This window comes from Nakaseomyces bracarensis, assembly GCF_045282275.1.
Source record: "Nakaseomyces bracarensis strain CBM3 chromosome Unknown Scaff11_0, whole genome shotgun sequence".
NCBI lineage: Eukaryota > Fungi > Ascomycota > Saccharomycetes > Saccharomycetales > Saccharomycetaceae > Nakaseomyces > Nakaseomyces bracarensis.
The window spans coordinates 976074-997046 of NW_027263957.1; the positions used below are offsets into that span (position 1 = coordinate 976074).

At 37.4% G+C, this 20973-nt stretch overlaps 9 protein-coding genes across 9 annotated transcripts; 5 read left to right on the forward strand and 4 right to left on the reverse strand.

Annotated features, from left to right (window-relative positions):
* Positions 1 to 280: 280 nt before the first annotated feature.
* RNJ42_03437 (2-aminoadipate transaminase) lies at positions 281 to 1627 on the reverse strand (the record flags this gene model as incomplete). Its single annotated transcript, XM_071053601.1, has 1 exon — positions 281 to 1627. One exon carries the CDS (start codon positions 1625 to 1627, stop codon positions 281 to 283), a length of 1347 nt encoding a protein of 448 aa, XP_070911009.1.
* A 503-nt stretch (positions 1628 to 2130) lies between these two features.
* Positions 2131 to 2694, forward strand: RNJ42_03438 (acetyltransferase; the record flags this gene model as incomplete). Its single annotated transcript, XM_071053602.1, has 1 exon — positions 2131 to 2694. One exon carries the CDS (start codon positions 2131 to 2133, stop codon positions 2692 to 2694), a length of 564 nt encoding a protein of 187 aa, XP_070911010.1.
* A 252-nt stretch (positions 2695 to 2946) lies between these two features.
* On the reverse strand, positions 2947 to 3777 carry PET122 (Pet122p; the record flags this gene model as incomplete). The annotated part of the gene is made up of 1 exon (XM_071053603.1): positions 2947 to 3777. The coding sequence occupies one exon, from the start codon at positions 3775 to 3777 to the stop codon at positions 2947 to 2949; it is 831 nt and encodes a 276-aa protein (XP_070911011.1).
* Positions 3778 to 4472: 695 nt separating this feature from the next.
* Positions 4473 to 5618, forward strand: OXA1 (membrane insertase OXA1; the record flags this gene model as incomplete). The annotated part of the gene is made up of 1 exon (XM_071053604.1): positions 4473 to 5618. The coding sequence occupies one exon, from the start codon at positions 4473 to 4475 to the stop codon at positions 5616 to 5618; it is 1146 nt and encodes a 381-aa protein (XP_070911012.1).
* A 262-nt stretch (positions 5619 to 5880) lies between these two features.
* On the reverse strand, positions 5881 to 12372 carry BEM2 (GTPase-activating protein BEM2; the record flags this gene model as incomplete). The annotated part of the gene is made up of 1 exon (XM_071053605.1): positions 5881 to 12372. The coding sequence occupies one exon, from the start codon at positions 12370 to 12372 to the stop codon at positions 5881 to 5883; it is 6492 nt and encodes a 2163-aa protein (XP_070911013.1).
* A 600-nt stretch (positions 12373 to 12972) lies between these two features.
* Positions 12973 to 14571, forward strand: JIP5 (Jip5p; the record flags this gene model as incomplete). The annotated part of the gene is made up of 1 exon (XM_071053606.1): positions 12973 to 14571. One exon carries the CDS (start codon positions 12973 to 12975, stop codon positions 14569 to 14571), a length of 1599 nt encoding a protein of 532 aa, XP_070911014.1.
* Positions 14572 to 15855: 1284 nt separating this feature from the next.
* BSP1 (Bsp1p) lies at positions 15856 to 17898 on the forward strand (the record flags this gene model as incomplete). The annotated part of the gene is made up of 1 exon (XM_071053607.1): positions 15856 to 17898. The coding sequence occupies one exon, from the start codon at positions 15856 to 15858 to the stop codon at positions 17896 to 17898; it is 2043 nt and encodes a 680-aa protein (XP_070911015.1).
* A 458-nt stretch (positions 17899 to 18356) lies between these two features.
* RNJ42_03444 (pyridoxal 5'-phosphate synthase) lies at positions 18357 to 18986 on the forward strand (the record flags this gene model as incomplete). Its single annotated transcript, XM_071053608.1, has 1 exon — positions 18357 to 18986. One exon carries the CDS (start codon positions 18357 to 18359, stop codon positions 18984 to 18986), a length of 630 nt encoding a protein of 209 aa, XP_070911016.1.
* A 428-nt stretch (positions 18987 to 19414) lies between these two features.
* Positions 19415 to 20707, reverse strand: VPS4 (AAA family ATPase VPS4; the record flags this gene model as incomplete). The annotated part of the gene is made up of 1 exon (XM_071053609.1): positions 19415 to 20707. One exon carries the CDS (start codon positions 20705 to 20707, stop codon positions 19415 to 19417), a length of 1293 nt encoding a protein of 430 aa, XP_070911017.1.
* Between the last annotated feature and the right edge of the window lie 266 nt (positions 20708 to 20973).

Below are 20973 nucleotides of genomic sequence, written 5' to 3' on the forward strand. Positions count from 1 at the left end.
AGAGTAAGTACTTCTTCTATCAAAATTTTAACTATTAACGAGACACTGAATACGTAATTACAGCTTACAATCGTGTACTTTGAACTGTTCACTAGTCTCAAGTATCAACCTTAGTTATAATTATTACTCACTAAAAGAAACTTTAATTTTTCAGGCTTTCAAAAAAAAAAAAAAAAATTCAAAAGCAACCCTTCGTCCGCAGTGATGACAATAACCTAACCATATAACGTATTATCTATATAATTATAAATAAATCTCTGGCTGGATATATACTGATGAGCTAATGAGAAAGGTTGTGAGTCTTGGCGTACTCTACACATACCTGTGCCCACAGTTTGCAACCTTCCTCTATTTCTTCCTTCTCCAGGAAGCTGATTGAGAGACGTGCGCATCGGGCACCCCAGTTACGTGGGTCACCCACCACTTCAGACCCGGAACCGTTGGCGAGCACTACTCCATGGTCCCGTTTTAACGTCTCCCCGATCTCCCGAGAGTCATACCCTTCAGGAAGTGTCACCCAGACGAAGTAGCCGCCATCTGGCGCTGATATATCGGTCCCCGCAGGCAGGAGCTGTGCTAGGGTTCGTTTAATCACTTCAGATCGCTCCTTATATGTTTTTCTGAGCCTGTACAAGATCTTCTCCATGCTGCCATTTTTCAGTATTGTGCCAACAATCATAGAGTTCAACTGGGATGGAGTACCTCCGGAGATATTGGCACCACCTTTCGAGAGCTGCAACGCTAGCTTCTCGTTGATGGTCTCATGATAACCAACACGCAGACCCGGTGCAATGATCTTGGAGAAAGTAGCATTTGAAATCGTGTTACCGTAAGAGTTAGGATCGCGGTTCGTGTCACGGTCTATGTGGACAAACCTTTTAACTGGTTTGGGCAGCTTTGTCACATCCTCCGTTCGATAATCCAACAGATCGTACACATCATCAGCAATGATCAACATGTCGTACTTTCTAGCTATCTCAATTAGTTTGGTCCTGGTTTCCAATGAGTAAGTCTTCCCGCTGGGATTGGAGAATGTAGGAACACAGTACATGACATAGCGATATACTTTCTTGTTGACAGGTTTCGTTGGATTCTGGATTACCTGTGTGTCATCTGCCAAGCCCTCAGTGTTTGATTCAAAATACTCCAACTTTGCAACCAATTGGTCCAGATCAATGCTATCTTGGCCTTTCTCATCGATCGCAGTGAGCTTAGAACCAAACCCTGCATCAATGAAACAGTCATTGATAAGGAAATATGTTGGTGTAATGATGAATGCCTGTCTGGTATACCCAGTATGAGCCAGAGTAGAGTGCAGTAACGTGCTCAAAATACCGTATGAAGCACCACTGTTCAGGTTTAAAAACTCCGGCCTCGACGCAGTGTCTCCTGATAATCCAAAAACACCGTTGTTAAAATCACAAACGTTCTGTCTAACCCACACAGCACCCTCATCTGCACCGTAAGTCAAGGGATGCCTGTTGTTTGTGTCTTCATCGTACTCTCTTGCAGCAGGAGCAAGCAATTCCCGGGTAGCATCAATGATTTCGTCATTTGGAAGCAATCGAAAGCTAGGATGGCCCTTAAAGAGGTTAATCCTCGCCGGCTGGTCCATACTAGTTTTCATATTTTGGTTTGTCTTCCCCCTCATAATAGCCTTTAGTTCTCTCTATGGCAAGTTTGAGTCATTCAACACTAAAATTATTGTGAACAAAAATATTTATATACTCAAGCTCTGCTCATAATATTCACAAGATGAATATAATGACTTAAAAAGATACACAAGAAACCATTTAATAAACGATATAGATGAAAACAATTGGCTTCTAGAGACAACTACATATATGACTACGTTTGTCACTATTGTCCATATAAAATATCTCTGTGGCATGCTCACAGAAAGCTAAATAAGATGGAAAATTTCATGCAGACCATTGTTGCGAGCATTCACTGCTATATAACCATTTAATTGCACTGTACGCCATCTACATCACCATTTGGTCTTATAAGCAGTCATTATAAGAGAAGGACACTAAAAATGAGAGAAGGCGAATCTAGAAGAGGGATCCCGGAGTGCTAAGCAGGTTCCTACACATGCATATAAGTCAAGGTTAGAGGATCTAAAACATAATGTCTGATATCTTTGAAAGGTTAAGAAACGGTGAAACAATTGGTGCGAATGACCCTGATGGTCATAAGTTAAGGGAGGCCTCGTATGCCACCAAGAAGTTGCTAGTTCAAATGAACAACTCTGAGGACAGAAATGAAATAAGGTCACTACTCTCTCAAATTACAGGTAAAGACATCGATCCGTCTACTGATGTGTTCACCCCACTATACATAAACTACGGTAAGCACACCAACATTGGTAAAAACGTATTCATCAACTTTGACTGTGTATTTTTGGATTTAGGTGGAATTACATTAGAAGATGGTGTGCTAATAGCACCAAATGTGAAGTTATTGAGTGAGGGTCACTCTATACACCCTGCTGATAGGCATTCATTAGTGGTTAAACCAATTCTTATAAAAAGGAATGCATGGATTGGTGCTGGTGCGACCGTTCTTCAGGGTGTTACTGTTGGCGAGAACTCAGTAGTTGCTGCTGGTGCTGTGGTGTCAAAAGATGTTCCTGACAATACTGTTGTTGGAGGTATCCCTGCTAGAGTGATTAAAAGCGTTGAACCAGAATAAAAAAGTTTTGAATATTGAATATTTTTTTTTTAAATATGTATCAACAAGATGTTATCTAACATCTTTATACTCAGCTATATACAGTAATTTCGTAACGTCTTTTAGTTTTTATAAATACAAGTAATTTAACTGAGTGACCCAATGAAAAGCTTAGCAATGTGAACCTCTTTATTTGATGTATTGTAGTCCATTGCTAATATTTTCAGTCAGTTAATGGAACATGTCAATTGTCCTTATAAGGAGTCTGATCTTCTATTTCATGCTATCGTTAATTCTATTTATTTTCGATTTTAATTGATTGGATAGACTAACCTCAGAGTTCCTGAGAAGTCTCATCAAAGCTATTAACTGAGACCGATCAGACTGAACAGCGTCCACAAGTATAGAAACCGTATCATCTAATTGTACTCCAGCACCCATCTTAGACAAGAATTCTTCGAACAATACTACTTTATGGGAAATAGATAAACCCTGGTATGTCAGTATTATGTTTAGTAGCAACGACATAGATGATGGATTCTTAACCAATAGTTTTTTGCTCTGAAACAAAAGGTCGGCTACATGCGTGAGCTTATCCTCTGGTGTAGACTTTATTGAATCTGCTAGATACATGTAATCTCGTATCCTGTAGTTGTAGCTCAATGGGAACTTATTATCGATATCCTCAAGAAACACCTTCCATCGTTCTTTAAACAACTTCGATGTAGCTGTACCCTTAGCGAAACTTTCAACTTTTATCCTACTTAGCTCATAGCTGTATGGATCTACAACAAACTTACCTTCTGGAGTATGATGCCTGTTATAATGGACCAGCAACCGCGGTGGCATGAACAGATGCCCGCTGTGTAACGCTATAGAACCCATATCACAAAGCAGCTCTGGTTTAATAACCAACACATCTTTATTCAGCACAAACTTATTCCACAGATACACCACAGAAGGAGCATGCGCATACTGGCAACTCTTCGCCAGGTACAATTGCAAGAAGTTGTGGCCTAACTCTTCTAAGGGAGTCTTCCTCACCTGGCTCAGCACAGCATCAAACTCACGATTAAGACATTGAATGTACAGTTGCTTGCTCATCCCTCAATAAACTACCGTTTTTACAACAGCTTTCTATTACAACTCAGCTATTGTTATGAATGTTGGGCTTGATCTTACTGTTACACAGCCGGTATCAATCACCTTTTTTCTATCTTTCTTCGAAGGTTAGCCTGTTATAAGACTTCTTATAATTCGATTTATTACTCAACAAAGGGAATTATAGAAAGGATAGGCTACTTATACACACGTCAATATATTGATTTCAGAGTACATATATAACATTTACTGTTTATCACATATATTCAATGAGGGAACTGGCATCGCAGCCGTACTTATTAGAGAGGAATCCACGATTTGTACTGCCTGTCGCTGTTTCAATAGAGTTTATCGAACTGGAGTTTGCACTCAACAGACAACTTTAAAGGCCTGCTAGTCTATCCTAGCGTTGAGGTAGTTCATACACAAGACGGTTTTATAAAAGGCATTGGGATTACCTTTCATTAATATCATTGATAGTTCACGTGAGTAGATATACGTTAAAGGGCCTTAAAAAACCTGGGCACCGAAGGGCAGGTCTTGCTCAATTCAATGCCAAAGGCCAAAAACGAAGACTTTATAAACCAGTGAAGGCTATTGTCGTTAAGGGTATTTGTTATTGTGTGTATTTAACTTCAATATTTCTAGCTAGAGACACTGTCCTGCAAAAATCAAAAAACAGTGATACACATACGAACATGTTAGGTCTTAGGATATCGCTACGAGGCTCTGTGCTGAGGAGTACAATGAGGACACGGGTAGCGGCGCCTTCTTTGCTGCTAAGGCCAATGGGTTTGCGTTATAACTCTACTGGGAAGTCTTCTGGTGTTTCTGAAATCACTACACAACTTCCATCTATCGAGGAGCTAGGGAACAGTGCTTCCGAGGTGGTTAGCCAAACAGCCGGTAGTGTAGGCGAGTTGGCCAATCACGTTGGCTACCTCGAGAGTATCGGCCTAGCACAGACGTGGTATTGGCCTTCTGATCTTATTCAACATGCGTTGGAGATCACACATGTATACACCGGACTGCCATGGTGGGGTACAATTGTCACGGTGACGTTGATGGTTCGTCTTGCTTTGATTCCATTCTATGTTAAATCTTCAGACACTATCGCGAGAAATTCCCATATAAAGCCAGAATTGGACAAGATCAATAAACAGATGATGGAAACTACTGATATGACAGAAGGTCAAAAAGTTGCAATGAAGAGAAAGAAGCTTTTGGCTGATAACGGAATAAAGAACAGATGGTTAGCTGCGCCAATGATTCAAATCCCAATGGCCATTGGGTTTTTCAACGGTATCAGACACATGGCCAACTTCCCTGTGCAGGGTTTTCAGGATCAAGGTATTCTTTGGTTTTCAGATTTGACTCAAGCTGATCCTTACCTAGGGTTACAAGTCATCACTGCTGCGGTTTTGATATCATTTACTAGACTAGGTGGTGAGACTGGTGCTCAGCAATTCTCACCAACAATGAAAAAGTTCTTCACAATAATGCCATTACTATCTATTCCAGCAACTATGAATTTATCAAGTGCCGTCGTGCTTTACTTCGCCATAAATGGTTCGTTCTCAGTCTTACAAACCTTGTTCCTAAGGAATAAATGGGTAAGGCGTAAATTGAACATAGCTGATGTCGTCCAACACCCAGTTGACCCAGCGCAAGCCAACAAAGGTATAATTGAATCATTTAGAGAAAATATGGCTAAATCTAGAGAACAGGCAGAAAGAAAACAGAAAATGCAGGAAAAAGAAATGGAGATGCAAGAATTATCAAAAAAGATGAGGGAAAACCAACATATTAAAATTATCCAGAGAAAAAAGAATAAGTCACTTTAATTAATCTTGTATTTTATTTGAGACACATGTAAACCTAAATATTTGTAAATAGAGAAACACATCATTATTAGTATTGCTTCAGAGTAGCCATTATACTGACCATCATAGTCATTATTATAGTAATAGTTACCTCTGGAAGAAAACATTTGACCGTTTTCATTCCAATTACTTCAAAATTACCAAATTAGAACCCTCATGATATATTTATAATACTGCTAAATATAAATCTATAGAAAATCAGCTATCAGGGACGTAAAACCGATCAATCAAAATAATCTTCCGGATTAGTGATGTATTTCTGTAAAATGCTTTGAATAGCACCTAGAGTCGGTCCCATACTGCTTGTTAGGTCATCCTGATCAATGAAACTCATTGCAAACACTATAGACAGATTAGACGCATCCATTCGATTATTCATAACATGGTTGTGAACCTTATTCAAATGAATCATAATTCTTTTCAGAGTTGCATAATAACATGGAGGCAGAACTTTTAGCAGACTTTTCATTTCTGATTTATATCCATCAAAATCATACTTGCCAGCTTTGAATTGCAATGCTAGATTAGTGAAATCAGATATCATATTATTCGTAAATAGAGAATCCGGTAATTCTCTGAGGTACATTTTGAAGCATCCAGCAATAGCATTTATCTCAAACCAACGATCATCTTCCAAGGTAAAACTGTTATTGATAGCACCCTCTTCATCAAACGCATTTTTTAGTGCGTTGATGCTACCTACAGATCCGGGAACCCTATATAAACCAACTTCATCCAGACCTCTCATCTCAATCTCTTCCAAAAGTTTCACCACTATAGTAGGTATCAGAGAATTCTCTCTTTCACAAATATCTTCAAGAGGAACCCCAAATATCTTATTATGCGTTTGACCGCTGTACTTCTTTGAGTGGAAAGAATACCTTTTTGAGATCTTGATTAGTTTCACCCATTCATTTGCCTCAGTAGAGGTCACCGCTTGAATCAAAATTTCATTACCATCTTGCATTACAATTTTAAATGCATGTGCATAAGGTATTACCTTGTTATGATTTATAATATCTACAATAGATTTAATTTCGAATGTTTTAATAGTGAATACCGGTTTATATTCCTGCAAAACAACTGGTTCGATATAGGGTAAATTTTCAGGAGAAATAGTTGCCCTTGGTGTACTTTCTGAAGCACTCCCACTAGAGGAATAAGATGAACTTGAGCTATTGAAACCACTAATTGAAAACGGTCTTCTAAAGAAACCTCCAATCTTTCTACTCATTCCGGAATGCCCTGCACTCGAGATAATAGAATTTCTGGAAGAGACCGATGCTGCTGAACTTCTTTTATTTCTTGTTACATTTGAATTTATTGTAATATTGGATGTATTGCTTGGAACTACTAACAGAGAATCTCTTTTCGCTCTCGAGGTATTCCTTTGTGTGGCTATAGACTGCTGGACCTCTAATTCCTGATTTGTCAGAATATCCCTTTTATTAGTTTCCCTACGAATCTTATCTACTTCATCTATTAGGACTGAATTAAAAATACCAGAGTCTTGTACACGTTCTGCCTCAGCTATTTCTAGAGCAGCAGCTTTAACATTTTGCCTAAAGGAACCATCAGTGTCAGTGAAAGTTACAGACAATATACTGGTTCTATCAGTATCTTTTACTGAGATGTTCTTAGAATTTGGAAGCAGTTCCAAAACATTATAGATGATGTTACAGACGAAACGTCTTTTATCAAAATTTATTAATTTTGTATTTGCTATGCTCATGTTAGGAACATACTGAGAAATTTCCAGGAGTCTAGAAGTAAACCAACCAGGACATGGACATAGATTAATTGGTTTATTAGTATAAACGTTATCGACCTCCAAAAATGCTCTAATGTGAGAAACACTTAAGTCATCTATGATATTTTGAATAGATTTTAGAGAGTTAATATCGTCAGTAGCAGACAAATTTCTATAAGCCCTTTTCCAGAGTAACTCATTAGATCTTGATTCTGGTGCAACTATGGCCCTCGAAATAGCAGTTTCAATAAATGATGGGATGTGGGGAGACATTAAACTTTCTCCTATGTTATCTGGTTCAAATAAATTTAATGACGAAGTCTTCCAGTGTACATAGTTGAGTATTTGAATGATAGTGGTATAAAGAGCTTCTCTATAATTCACATCCATTTCGTAATCACCCAGTTGACTAATAAAAAAGTGTGTCAGAGAATTATGCATCTCGATCAAAGCTTTGATCGAGATTGGAATCTTATCGATAAATAGTTCCTCGCCAAAATCTGTTTTAGTCGTCAAAGTAAATAGCCAATTAAAAATATCCGAAATCTCCAATTCATTTAGCATGGATGAACCAGAGTTAATTAACTCTATCGATTCTGAAGCCAGTGGATACTTAAAGAAGGATGTCAAAGAGGAGTTCGATAGATAATCCAGTTGTTGAAAAAAAGTAAACCATTCCAAACGCGACACAGAGTTAAAGCTATGAATGATATTGTCATTTAATTCATTGACCCATGCAACAATATTTTCGTAGTTATCATATCTTAGCGCCCTAAATTGGTCTACAAGTGTATCTGTTCCAATTCTATTGGTTATAAGTGTTTTATAGTCTTTGTAAGGAACCTTCATAAAATTTTCATTCAGTATAACGGCACTTCTTTCGGCTTTACTAATACTGGCTGGTTTGTATAACTGCCTTCTATATGTTGACTTCAAATTAGAGAAAAGGTCGCTCAACTTCTTGACCAACATATCGACCTCATGCTGTGCAATTGCATCAAGTCCTTCTCTTTCTTTAGCACTTTTTATCCTTAACTCCCATTCTGTAGTTACTTCCTCTTCTACAATCTTGATAATATCAAGTACTGTATTATGACAGTTGAGATCATCAGTTAGATCCCTATAATGATTTTTAATTAAATAAAATATAGCCTCAACTGCCCCTATTTGTACCTTTGCTAGATAAACGAGATTAATATTTTCTAATTTGGTCACGTTCAGATCCCAAGAGGGAAACTTTTTAGAATTCATCTGAGATAATTTATTTTGAAGTTCCGCATCTCGCAAAGTACTTAAGTCTCCAGAACCTAGAATTTTATCCAAGGATAATGCGCAACTTTTTGCACCAACAAATCTCCTAGCAAGCGCTTCTAGTACATGCAAGGTAGTTGTGAAGCTTTTGTAAGTATTAAAGAACGTCTCTGTAAATGCATTACTATCCATGTTTATTTTAACATATGCAAAATCAAGCAAACCAATCTCATTTTCTTGTACATTATCATCAGTTCCAGCCTTTTTTCTATGTGTATAATATCTCTGTAAGTCCTTCGACTCAACCAATTTTGAGAATGCATTCACTGAGAGAACCAGAAGATCAAAAATTCTTTCTAGACTTGCAGATTTTAATCCTACATCAATGTAAAGTTCTTTCATACTCTCTGATAAATTACCAACATTATCAAATAATTCGAGATTTTCAAAAGCTTTACTCAAGCGGCCTCCAATATTCACAGATTCTCTATTCACCGTATTTGAAGCTACGGAATTTGTAGTGGAATATTGTGAAAATCTTTTAGGTGTATCGACAACTATACTTGAAGGTCTTGATTTACTTTGATTCGTAATGATAGACTTGAAAACCAAATCTTCTGATACATGGAAAACATCAAGATCAACATTGAAGGCATCCCTAATCGATTTTAATAGATGATGTTTATTCAGTGGCTTTCCAGATATTTCTTTTTTAACAGGTAAATCTATATTCTCCAAACCAGTAATTTGACTGTATCGATGTTCATTATTCGAGATAACAGGCATACCTTGAGGAATTGGTTCACTAATGGTCAACTCTTTTGCCATCTGGATAGATTGTCTACTAACTGCACCAGAAACTACGCCAGCTGCACCTATTAAAACTGATTTTGGGAATAGTGAATAGCTAGGAATTAGAGAGTTGAATAAAGTTGGAAGATAGCTCCCAGTCATTAAAGAACTTCTTTTATGACCTATCGAAGAATACATACGCTGATCAATCAAAGGAGGTTCGCTCTTTAGACTACGCTTCATAATTTCATTTATATTGATCGGTAGCTGGTGTATATGATAATTCCAGTACTCATAGACCAAAGAGTTATTATAGTCAACCTCTGGTAATTGAACTCCTCCATCACCATCGATAGGATCTGAATCTATCCTAGCTTGCCATTTCTGGAAAGCGTTTTTCGTTCTATTAATTTTTTTTGCTAAATATTTTAGCTTTGTCCCAGAGGGTAGATCATCTGCATGAATAATTAAGTCACCAAAATATGATACAACATTGTTCTTTATAAATGGATCATCAAGATTTGGTGGTGCCAAAATAAAAACACTACCAGTAGATTTTGAAGATATTTGTCTTCTTTCCAATTGAACAATTGTCGGTATCCAATCATTAAGAACAACTTTGATTGTTGATTCTGGCATATTCTTCCAAACTGATCCTAATCTAAGTACTGGTATAGAACAAATTACAGTTGCAATTGCTAACCATGAAACCATATCACCAATTTGCTCAAATTTGCATCCGAGTTGTACCCATTTATCCATTAATTTCGCACCTTTTTTACAGTGTAACGCATCACCATAAGTCAGAGAAAAAACATGAGTGATCAGTAGTCGGCCTAAAAAGTGGAGATTTTCTTTATTATTGAATATCAACGGACTTAAGGCTAGAACCTTTTTATTGCAGTATTTTGAATCGTACAGAAGTGAAAAATCCTGACTTGGAGCCCAAGATTTGTTAAATTTTAGATTTATGGAATGTACTTCTTCTGCAAACTTCTTAGAGTCTAATAGCATGAATTTATCAACATTCAATAGATCTAAAATCATTGGCGAAGGCTCTTTTGTACTCTTATTCATTTTACTAAATTTAGTCAAATTATTCAGCTCATTACATTTATTTGCGACATCAATCTTAATTTGATTACAGATTTCATCATTATGTAATGAAATTGTATCAATTAGTGCAAATATAGCTTGGAATATATTATCGTCCAATAAATAACCGGGTAGAAATTCTAGTATCGATCTAATTAACAATACTAACCGTCCACTTATTTGGTTATCTAAAGATTCGGATATTTTACAGTACTGAGTAGAGGAGGAATGCAACTTATTTTTATGTTTAGTAAATGTTAACCCAAACTGGTTAAATAGTTGAATGAACTTAACGAAGTCATCCAGTAATGGAAGGATAATCAACAAGTTAATAATGTTCTTCTGCTGTGTTAATTCATCATCAATCTGATCTGGATCACGTTTGGATTTCTTATGCAGTAAGCTGATTGATTTTGTGGAGAAAAGAATTGCATGACATAATGCTTCAGGGCTTCCACCTATTATCGTATTGTATTTGTCAACTTGTAACTCGGGGTGTGGATATTTTATATCCAGATATTTGAGTCTCACGCTAACTTGTGTAGTTTCGCTAACTTTGTCTGTAAGTGTTCTAGCTGAAGTAATACTTTGTCTTTGGCTTACAATATTTTGAGGCTCGGATTCAGTACTCTTTAATGTTGGATCAAAACTTTTAACACTTGAGCTTAATGAACTTTTATACAACATCAATAATGGCCCCTTCAATTGCGCCCTGTATAGTCTATAATCAGGGATTGATATCTGAGTCTCACTGAGGGAACTCGATGTTCTAGAGGAAATGTCGTCTGAGCTATTGTTGGTCAATGTCTCGTATATTCTACTTTCTCTGTTACGTGGCTGATTATCTATATTAGAGTGCATTGTACTAGCGGAAGTTGTAGAACTTATCGGCACCGTTATCTGACCTAGGGATTTATTTAGCCAACCTACTTTCAATACGGTGTTATCATAGTTTTCAAAATTTAAAGTGATGCTACCATTTCCGTCATTGGTATTAGTGTTAATATTAGGATAATTATCGTTATTATTATTATTATTAGTATTGTTATTATTATTGATATTATTGGTATTATTATTGGAGTTATTATTATTATTATTATGACTGCTGTTTTTATTGTTATTACTCGTACTGTTGCTATTGCTATTGCTATTGCTATTGCTATTGCTATTGCTACTACTACTAGCCACCGTGGTATTATTACTATTGGAATATGTACTAGAAACTGTGGAATTTAATGTCATGGTGACATCCCTATCCAACTGCTCAATATTCTCTGTAGTAGGTTTTCTCGATTGCTGTGAGAGAGACGTCGTCGATTTCATACTGGAGTGTAAAGATTCACGCGACATCTGAAACCTCCTTGATAAATTCTCGTTCACACCCGTTGAAGCCATAGCTGAGAAGGAATCGTCTACACTAGTAATATCATCCGAGATCACAGACCCCATATCTCCATTCGAGTCGTTTCGTACTGAAACATCGGAAGATCTCAACTTATCGGCACTGCTATGAGCCAATTCGTCCGGACTGAAATTTCTCCCTATCATTGTACTCATACGCTTCGATCCATTGGATTTAGCTACAGAAGAACGCGACCCGCCATGTCTAGCATGAGCCATTGCAACACCCGAGGCAGAAGAACCTAAGCCTGAACCTGTAGCACCAGATCCCGTACCAGAGATAGAGGAATTGACAGACCCGCCAACTGACGCGGATGACCAATTGATACTCGACGTAGAGGCAGATGACGACATAGACTCACGTTTAGAAGATGCGTCACTCCTTTTCGATCTCCGATTTTTAGAAGGCCACAACAAATTCTTCATTCAGTTTTTTTATTTATACGTTTTTTTTTTCAATTTCCTGTCCAATCTTTCTTTTCTTTCTATTTTGGCTTTTAAAATATAGATCAGAACTATTATTATTATTGTTCCTCTCTATAAGTTTTTACTTTTATCTCTTTTTAGAATCTTTTGTTACCCCCACAGAAGTTAGGTATTGAATAAAGATACTTATAATTTTAGAGATACTTATGTTAGAGATAATATTCGAATAGATACAATGTTGATTAGAGAGAGCGTTGAAGAGTGTTGAATGAAGAAGAAATCCCAAATCAAATACAACACAACACGTTCGATTACAAAAGAAAAAAATATAAAAAAAAGCCTTTTTTGTTGGTAATCCGAGAAAAAGCTGAAAAACGGAAAAAAACCCTTTTTTTTTTTGCTTCGGAGGTCACATGATCAGGGTAAGTGAGGAGGGTAATTTGAAAAATTTTTTATTGCTGCGATGAGCTGTATTTGCTATACTATACTATATTATATTATATTATATTACATTAATTGTGTTGTATTATGTGCTATGATGTTGTATTGTGATTATTGACATACTATCCACGGCATACTATTCACGGTATATTTGGGGAAATGGGTAAGAAGAACGCGAAGAAGCAGGAGTTGGTGGTGGAGAGCGGTGTGATGCCTATTGTGGAGTTCAGGTACACTGATCCGTTGTTCCATCTGTTGGCGCACCCAGAGAAGCCAATGGTGGTGAGTGGGCTAGCTACGGGGCACATTGTGTGTCACAAGTATGATCCAGCAGTGTTACAGAGGACTCTGGACGAGAAACGGTCTCTGGAGCAAGAGTTGCAGAGCAAGAGAGTGGATGATGAGGATGACCAGAATAAGAATAAGAATAAGAATAAGAATAAGAAGACTCGGTTCTGGACTGTGGTTCGTGTCGATAAGCAAGAAGATGGCTCCGAACTACCTGCGGGGGTTGAATTGTTGTGGAAGACTAAGAGGCATAAGGGGAGTGTGCGGTCTGTGTGCACTGATGCGAGTGGTGAGTTTTTATATTCTATTGGTACGGATAACGTTTTGAAGAAAGCGGAATTTGAAACCGGGAAAGTGGTGAAGAAGAAGACTATAGAAGGCGGATCAAAGGTTACCAAGCTGGTGAAGTCACTGACTCATGATTTCCTAGTGATGGGCGATGAGGATGGTACCATTACCGTGCTCGACTCCAATGATCTTTCTATCAAAAACGTTCTGGACAAGATCCACGGCGGAGACGCCATCAATGACATCTTCCACTTCTCTAAGAGATCGGTATACAAGTACATATCCCTGGGACAGACCACACTGGCTTATTGGGACACCAGAGAACCGAAAGAGAAGAAACCTTCAAAGAAAAGCGGGAAGAACGAGGGAGAAGAAGAAGACCTCTCGAATATTTTGATGAGTGATGACCAAGAAGATGAGATTATCTGTGGTGCGTTCGTAGATCCAGAAGAAGGAGACACTCTGGCATGCGGTATGGGAGAAGGAATTTTAACCATTTGGAAACCTAAGAAGAATGATTTGGAGGACCAGATGAGTAGAGTTAAAGTTGCTAAGGGCGAGAGTATTGACTCAATTGTGCCGACTTTGCAGGATGATAACTGTGTATGGTGCGGGTGCTCTAATGGGTTGATCTACAAAGTCGATACCAAACGTGGTAAAGTGCTCGAGGCCAGAAAACATAGCGCTCTAGATGAGGTCAACTTCCTTGACCTAGATTCTGAATTCAGAGTTATATCAGGTGGCATGGATAAAGTTAAGATATGGGAACTACCTAAGGGTGAAGGAAGTCACTTAGACCAGTCATCATCCACAGATAACGAAGATCTAGACCAATCGGATGTGTCAGACTCCGACTCCGACTCCGACTCCGACTCCGACTCAAACTTAAACTCAGGTTTAGACTCAGAATCAGCTTCAAATATAGGTTCAGATTCAGATTCAGGTTCAGAAATGGATGTTGAAGAAGATATGGATGAGAAGGAGCAGAGCTCAGAGAACGTAAAAGTCAACGACGATAGAGAGGCTCTATGGAAAGAACTGGATCTTCCAACAGATGAATCGGAGACTGAAGAAACACAAGATAAGAAACGACCAGCTCCTAAACAGAAGAAGAAGAATTTGAAGAAACAAAAGGCGACGAATAACATGTCTCATGGAATCACCAAATTTGAAGGCTTGTAATCAATGTATAATACTAAAGGGCATAAATAATTTAAGAATAGCATATACAAAAAAATAAAACAACAACCATGAAGATTAAAATAAATTAGTATTTTTATTCACAATATGCAATATTTCTATTTAGGAATCTGGAAGAAAAAAAAAGAAATGGTCTCTAGCGGGATCGAACCGCTGATCCCCGCGTTATTAGCACGGTGCCTTAACCAACTGGGCCAAGAGACCATATTAGATCTTGTGGTAAATTCAAAAACCTGGAAAAAACAAATAGCTACTAGCCCAAGGCCGGGTAAAACAAAATGTGAAGAATCAGTCTATTTTTGTTTAGGCCCTCAGTTTTTAACATCGGTAAGTGAGCTTAAATGTGTTAGGCTTCTTATTCTTTTGAAGATGCTAGAGCATAAACATCTTATTATTGGAATTCCTATTATCTATTTGGAAACAGTATTATATAACACCGTAAAAAGAAAAATACTTAAAGATGAATCCTGTGGTATCGGTATGTTTATTGGTTTTTTTGCTTTAGAAGTTCTAAATAAAAAAAAAAAAATTATTAAGGGAGGTAATCAAAAGATGAATACTAACAAAGACATTTAAAATTGTTTTTGATAACCAATTCCAATTAAAATAGGTTTTGACAGAGTGGTAAAGCGTGGTTTTGTACTATATTATCTGCATTTGGTGTTGTAATACTCTCGGTTATAGCTCACCTGTTCAACACAAATCATGAGTCCTTCGTAGGCTCCATAAATGACCCAGAAGACGGTCCTGCGTATGTTATAAAAGAGAAAAAAAGTTATATCGAACTGAGAAAGAATGTCATATTTACTAACAACAACCAATTATACAAATTATATTACGCCATTAATACAAGTGCGATATAATTAAGGTTTTTTTTTTTGGATTTTACATATAGTGTTGCTCGCACAGTTTACCTTGCCGCATTGGTATACCTCGTATTCTTCATCTTCTGCGGGTTCCAAGCTTACTTAAGTACGAGAAGAAAGTCTATAAAGCTACGTTGAAATGAATATCCTGACTATATATCTTTTTATTATAATATAATTAATATCTTAAAGTATTTTTATAAAGCAACTTTTTCAGTTACGGTCTTTTCTTCGTCGGGAATGGAAATATGTCCCTTGGATTCGGCAAGTGTGAATTAATGAACTTGAAGAAGATACTAGTCAGAAGGGGAAGAACTTATCTGTTTGAATATTGTTGTTGTTTGTTCGAAACAGTAACAGTAATTAAGAATTTAGTTCAGGGCAAACCGTTGTTAGAAAGATGATTACCATGGAAGACCGGGATCCGGAGGTGGAAGACTTCCTTCGAAGAGTTGAGGACTTGGATTCGAAGAGAGAGAAACCAATTGTGAAGAAGAAGAGCGCTCATTTGCAGCAGGCTATTACTCGGGATGAGTTAGATGGTGAAACAGGATTGGATAGCCAGGTTTCGGATGATCTAAGATATAAATCTGCATATAATTACGAGAAAAGTTATGGGTCTAAAGCAAGTAGTTTCGACGCAGAGGGGGAGAAGAGTAAGGAAAATGGATCTGATAACAACAAGACGTTTGTTATCTCAGAAGAGGACTACTTGTTGTTGCAGAAGATTAAGAACTCAGGTGACAATGATCATATCTCTGAAACAGAATTGAAAAACCGTTTAGACAAAGCAGCAAATTCATCTGCAATCATTGAGTCATCAACTATAAGTAAGAAGCCACCATTGCCTTCTGAGAGACGTAAGATCCCTACCAAGTCACCTGACAATACTACAAGATCACAAGAACTAGTAGAGATAGACAATACTAAATTTCCTGCAAGAGACTCCAAACCAATTGGCTTACCACCGAGGAACTCTAAACCAACAGAACTGCCTCTAAGGAACAGTAAGCCAGTTGATTTACCCCCAAGAAATACTAAACCAGATGATTTACCTCCAAGACATTTCAAACCTGTTGAATTATCACCAAAACCTATTCAAGTTCCGGACAGAACTTCGAACCTTCCTGAACCACCAACTCGTGTCTCTAAACCAGCAATTATTCCAAATAGGCACTCGAAACCCATTTATGGCAAAATTGACTCAGCCTCTGACGAGGACACACCTCCTCCACTGCCCTCAAGAAACACGACCGGTTTAAATAAGTCAAGTGATATAGAAGATGAATCCACTCCACCATCACTGCCAAGGAGAGCTTATAAGGAAAACGAGAATAACAGTAGTAAGATAGAAAAAAGTAAGCCACCATTACCAACAAAACCAACTCCTCTGTCATCTAGAAAGACTGAAGAATCTAAACAAAGGTCAGGATCTCCTCTAAAGGAGATTCCAGCTGCTCCAAAGAAACCTTCACATTTATCAAATAACAGCAGTACTGAGCACATTTCGTATCTTAAATCAATGGAAAAGAATAAGTTGACGAAGACTAACAGTTCACCTGATCAGAAATCTATCGAAGTTAAACCTTCTAAGGAAGTAGATTTTCTAGATTCTGTTCAACTGAAGTCACCAAATGCGGCATTAAGTAAGTCCCAACCAACGGAAAAGCCACCCATTAACATCAAGTCTCAAGGAAAGGATAGCTTCATTAGTTCTGCGTTGAAATCGGAGGATCATAAACCAGAACAATCGCCATCAAAAAAGCCTATTGTCCCTCGTAAATCAGATTCTTTACTACATAAGACAACTTCCTTTGATAGCCTCGAAAAGAAAAAGAAACCAGCGGTACCTCCAAAGAAATTTGATGGGGTTGATATTAATAAGAGTAAGCAGATTGCGGAAGAAAAAGAATTCCAGAATATTACATTAAAGAAACGCACCCCACCAGAAGTTGCAAGTCGCAAACCATCTATCCCCGAGGCGTTATTGAAAGCAAATGCCCTATCTAAGGGTACAAATGTGCAAACAAACCAGTCTAAGGCTAAGGAAAATGAGATACCGGAGGCCTTAAAACAAAGAGAAGCTCTTGCAAAAGGGAAGAAAGCACCTCCTATTCCACAGAGAAAGATTTCAATGCCTGAAGCGTTAAAGAAAGCTGAACAACTACGAAACAGGTCAGGAGATGTCTCTGATAGCTCAGATTCGCGGTCTGATGTTTCCAACGAGTCAACCGAAGAACCTCAGGATATTAACTCCAAATTGGAATCCGTCCTTAGAAGAGCAAAAACATCAAGTCAGCTTGTCAAGGAACAACCAATGAAGCTTCCCGAGAGGGCGTCAACTACCAGTGATCTTCTATCCAACAAACATAGTACTCTGACCCATCCAAATAAGAACAGGACCCGTGGCCCTAAGAGAAAACCACCAAAGAAATTGCAATAAGAAACAAATATGGAGGAAGTTGTAAATATTAGAACTAATAAAAACAAGTCTTTCTACCTTAAGTTTTTCAATTTTTCTACGAACCATAATGAATATCCCAGATATGCAAAGCTATATTAAATACAAAACATACATAATAAATAATAATCCCAAAACCTTACCAAATCAATAACAATAGCAACTTGCCCAAGTACTAATTCAGATTCGTCATGGTCTCATGTAGTCATGCTTTGCTTCTTATTCACGGAGTGTGACTTATAGAGGCAAATTAGTACTATATGATGAAAAAAGAAAGAAACCCTTTCAATGATCACCTTTGAAAAATTTGGGAGCATATTATAATATTTTAAGGATACCATTTGGTAGTATAATTGTTTTTAACTCTTAACTGCACTTATTAAAGGATAAAGAACATTAATAACTCTTACACCAGACTAACAATTGATAAATAACAAAATATGCCTTGTACAGAGAAATTCCCAGGTCATCTGATCCATTTGATTAAAACTTCCAAGTATGTACATGTCGGTACATGCTCCAAGGACTGCATTCCATCTGTTTCGTTGATGAACTATACCTATATCCCTAAGAGCAGTACTTTTGATCCTGAAAGCGAAACCAATGATCTGATTATCTTTGCAACTAATAAGGACTCACAGAAATTCCAGAATATGGTTGATAATCCAACTGTCTCACTATTATTCCACGATTGGATAACAGCCAACAACCTATCCGTAAGAAAAGCCAGTATTTCTCAGACTCCTACCCCAGATCCAAGCACTACGAACTTGGACCCAGCTTCCGGTACTGGAGGAGGCGCTATTCCAAACTCTCACCCTAGCAAACTGCTCAATTTACTGCAAGAGCTAAACCAGGCTGAACTAAATCAAATGAGTGCAAATATTAGAGGTCACGCTAAGATTGTTGATCCAGCTTCAAAGGAATCTAACTACTATAAACAACTTCTACTGAAAACCAACCCTGATGCGGAAGTATTTATTCTTGGTGATAATACTGTAATAGTAAAGGTAAAAATAGTAAGTGCTAAGGTTACCGACAGTGAAAACAATACAAGCGTCTATAAATAATGTTATGGGATTCCATAATTTTAGTACATATTATATTATAAGTTTTTACGTTATTGTGAGATGTTAAAGAAAAAATAAATATATATAAATTAATAAAAAAGCTATTAAAGTTTTGTGTTAATATAATATCTCAATAAATGCACTGTATTAGTTATGATATTATATATATGACTACGACTAAAATAAAACTCTAATAATATAGTATAAGTAACCTTGGAAATATACAATGCAAAAGAATCAAAGTTTCATGTAAAATGATAAAGTATACATAAGTTAAGTTGTCCAAAATTGACTTCTATTATAATGTTTTGTAGCACCTCCATTTATAGTCATAGAAAAAAGTTATTTTTAAATCGTATCCGTTGCGATCACCCCCCTCATGACTGACGTATATAATAATCAACAATCATATCTTATATTGATTGACATTAGTTACCTTCTTGACCAAAGTCATTAGTAAAATCTTCCTGTTTCTTCAGGTCTTCTTCATTAACAGTTGGCCGTGTGTTTTTGATAGCCTTCAAAAAGTCCTTAATGTTTAATACAGGTTCTTCAAGTTCATCAGCCTCTATTTCAGTCCAGTACATCTCAATAGCACCCTCATCTCCTGGGGAGCAAGGTGTCAATTTTCTATGATCTGGATCATCAGATATATTTCTGAAGTGTGTTGCGCCTTGGATCTTTCTGATGGGCTCCATTAAAGCATCTTTAACTGCCACTGCTATATCACTACCTGAATACCCTTCAGTCATTTGTCCTAAACTTCTATAATCCTCCTTCGTTAACGAGCAAGGTGTGTCCCCTACATTAATCTCAAACATCTTAGTTCTGGCTGCAACATCTGGTAATGGAATATAAATTCTTCTTTCGAATCTTCTTCTTATCGCACTATCCAGTTGCCATGGAATATTTGTGGCACCTAACACAAGCACACCTTGTGAATCATTTCCTACACCGTTCATTTGCACTAGTAGTTCTGTTTTGATTCTTCTAGAAGCCTCACTTTCACCCTCACCACGCTGCCCAGTTAACGCATCCACTTCATCAATGAAAATAATGGATGGTTTATTTTCTCTTGCCATGGTAAACAATTGCTTCACAAGCTTTTCTGACTCACCCATCCATTTAGATACCAAATCACTCGAACTCACACTGAAGAAGGTAGAATTAGCCTCTGTAGCCACGGCCTTTGCCAGATAAGATTTACCAGTACCGGGAGGACCATATAGTAGAATACCTGCAGTGGGTTTTCTGTTACCCTTGAACAAATGTGGAAATTTAACAGGCAATATAACCGCTTCCTTCAAAGCTTCTTTTGCACCTTCCAGACCGGCAACATCCTCCCATTTAACATTCGGTTTCTCAGACAGAATCGCACCAGATAGAGCTCCTCGTAGTTTCTTTCCATCCTCTGTATCCTCATCATTAGAACCATTCTTAGTACTCCCCAATTTAGAAGGAGACTCCTTCTTCTTGGCTTCTTTTTCTTGCTCCTCGTCTAGATGTTGCTTTAACTGCTCTGCACGTTGCAAATACTCAGTAAACTTCGCCCTGATCAACTCCTTAGACTTAGCGTTCTTCTCATACTTCAACGCTAGCATGAGATAATCTAATCCATTATAATAAGCAGTGTACGCTTCCTCATACTGTGTTGCAGTATCATAATCAATGGCTTTCTGGACCAATTCGATACCTTTGCTTAAAAAATCACCAGTACTCATAGTTTTTCCAGTTATTTATCTTAATAATACAATATTTAGTAATGCAGAAACCACATTCAATTTCTCTTTTCTAAAGCTTATCCCTCCAGTGGTTTTTATTCTAGTTGGAAATAAAGAAACTAAGTTCAACAAGCCTCTTTGCCCTACTTTCTTCTTTCTTCTTGTTAATATAGGAGATTGATTAAAAGAGAGATGAATATCAGAGCAATCATACTGTTGAAAGTAATAATCACAAGTCAAATATTTTGACGTATGATTATAAGCAA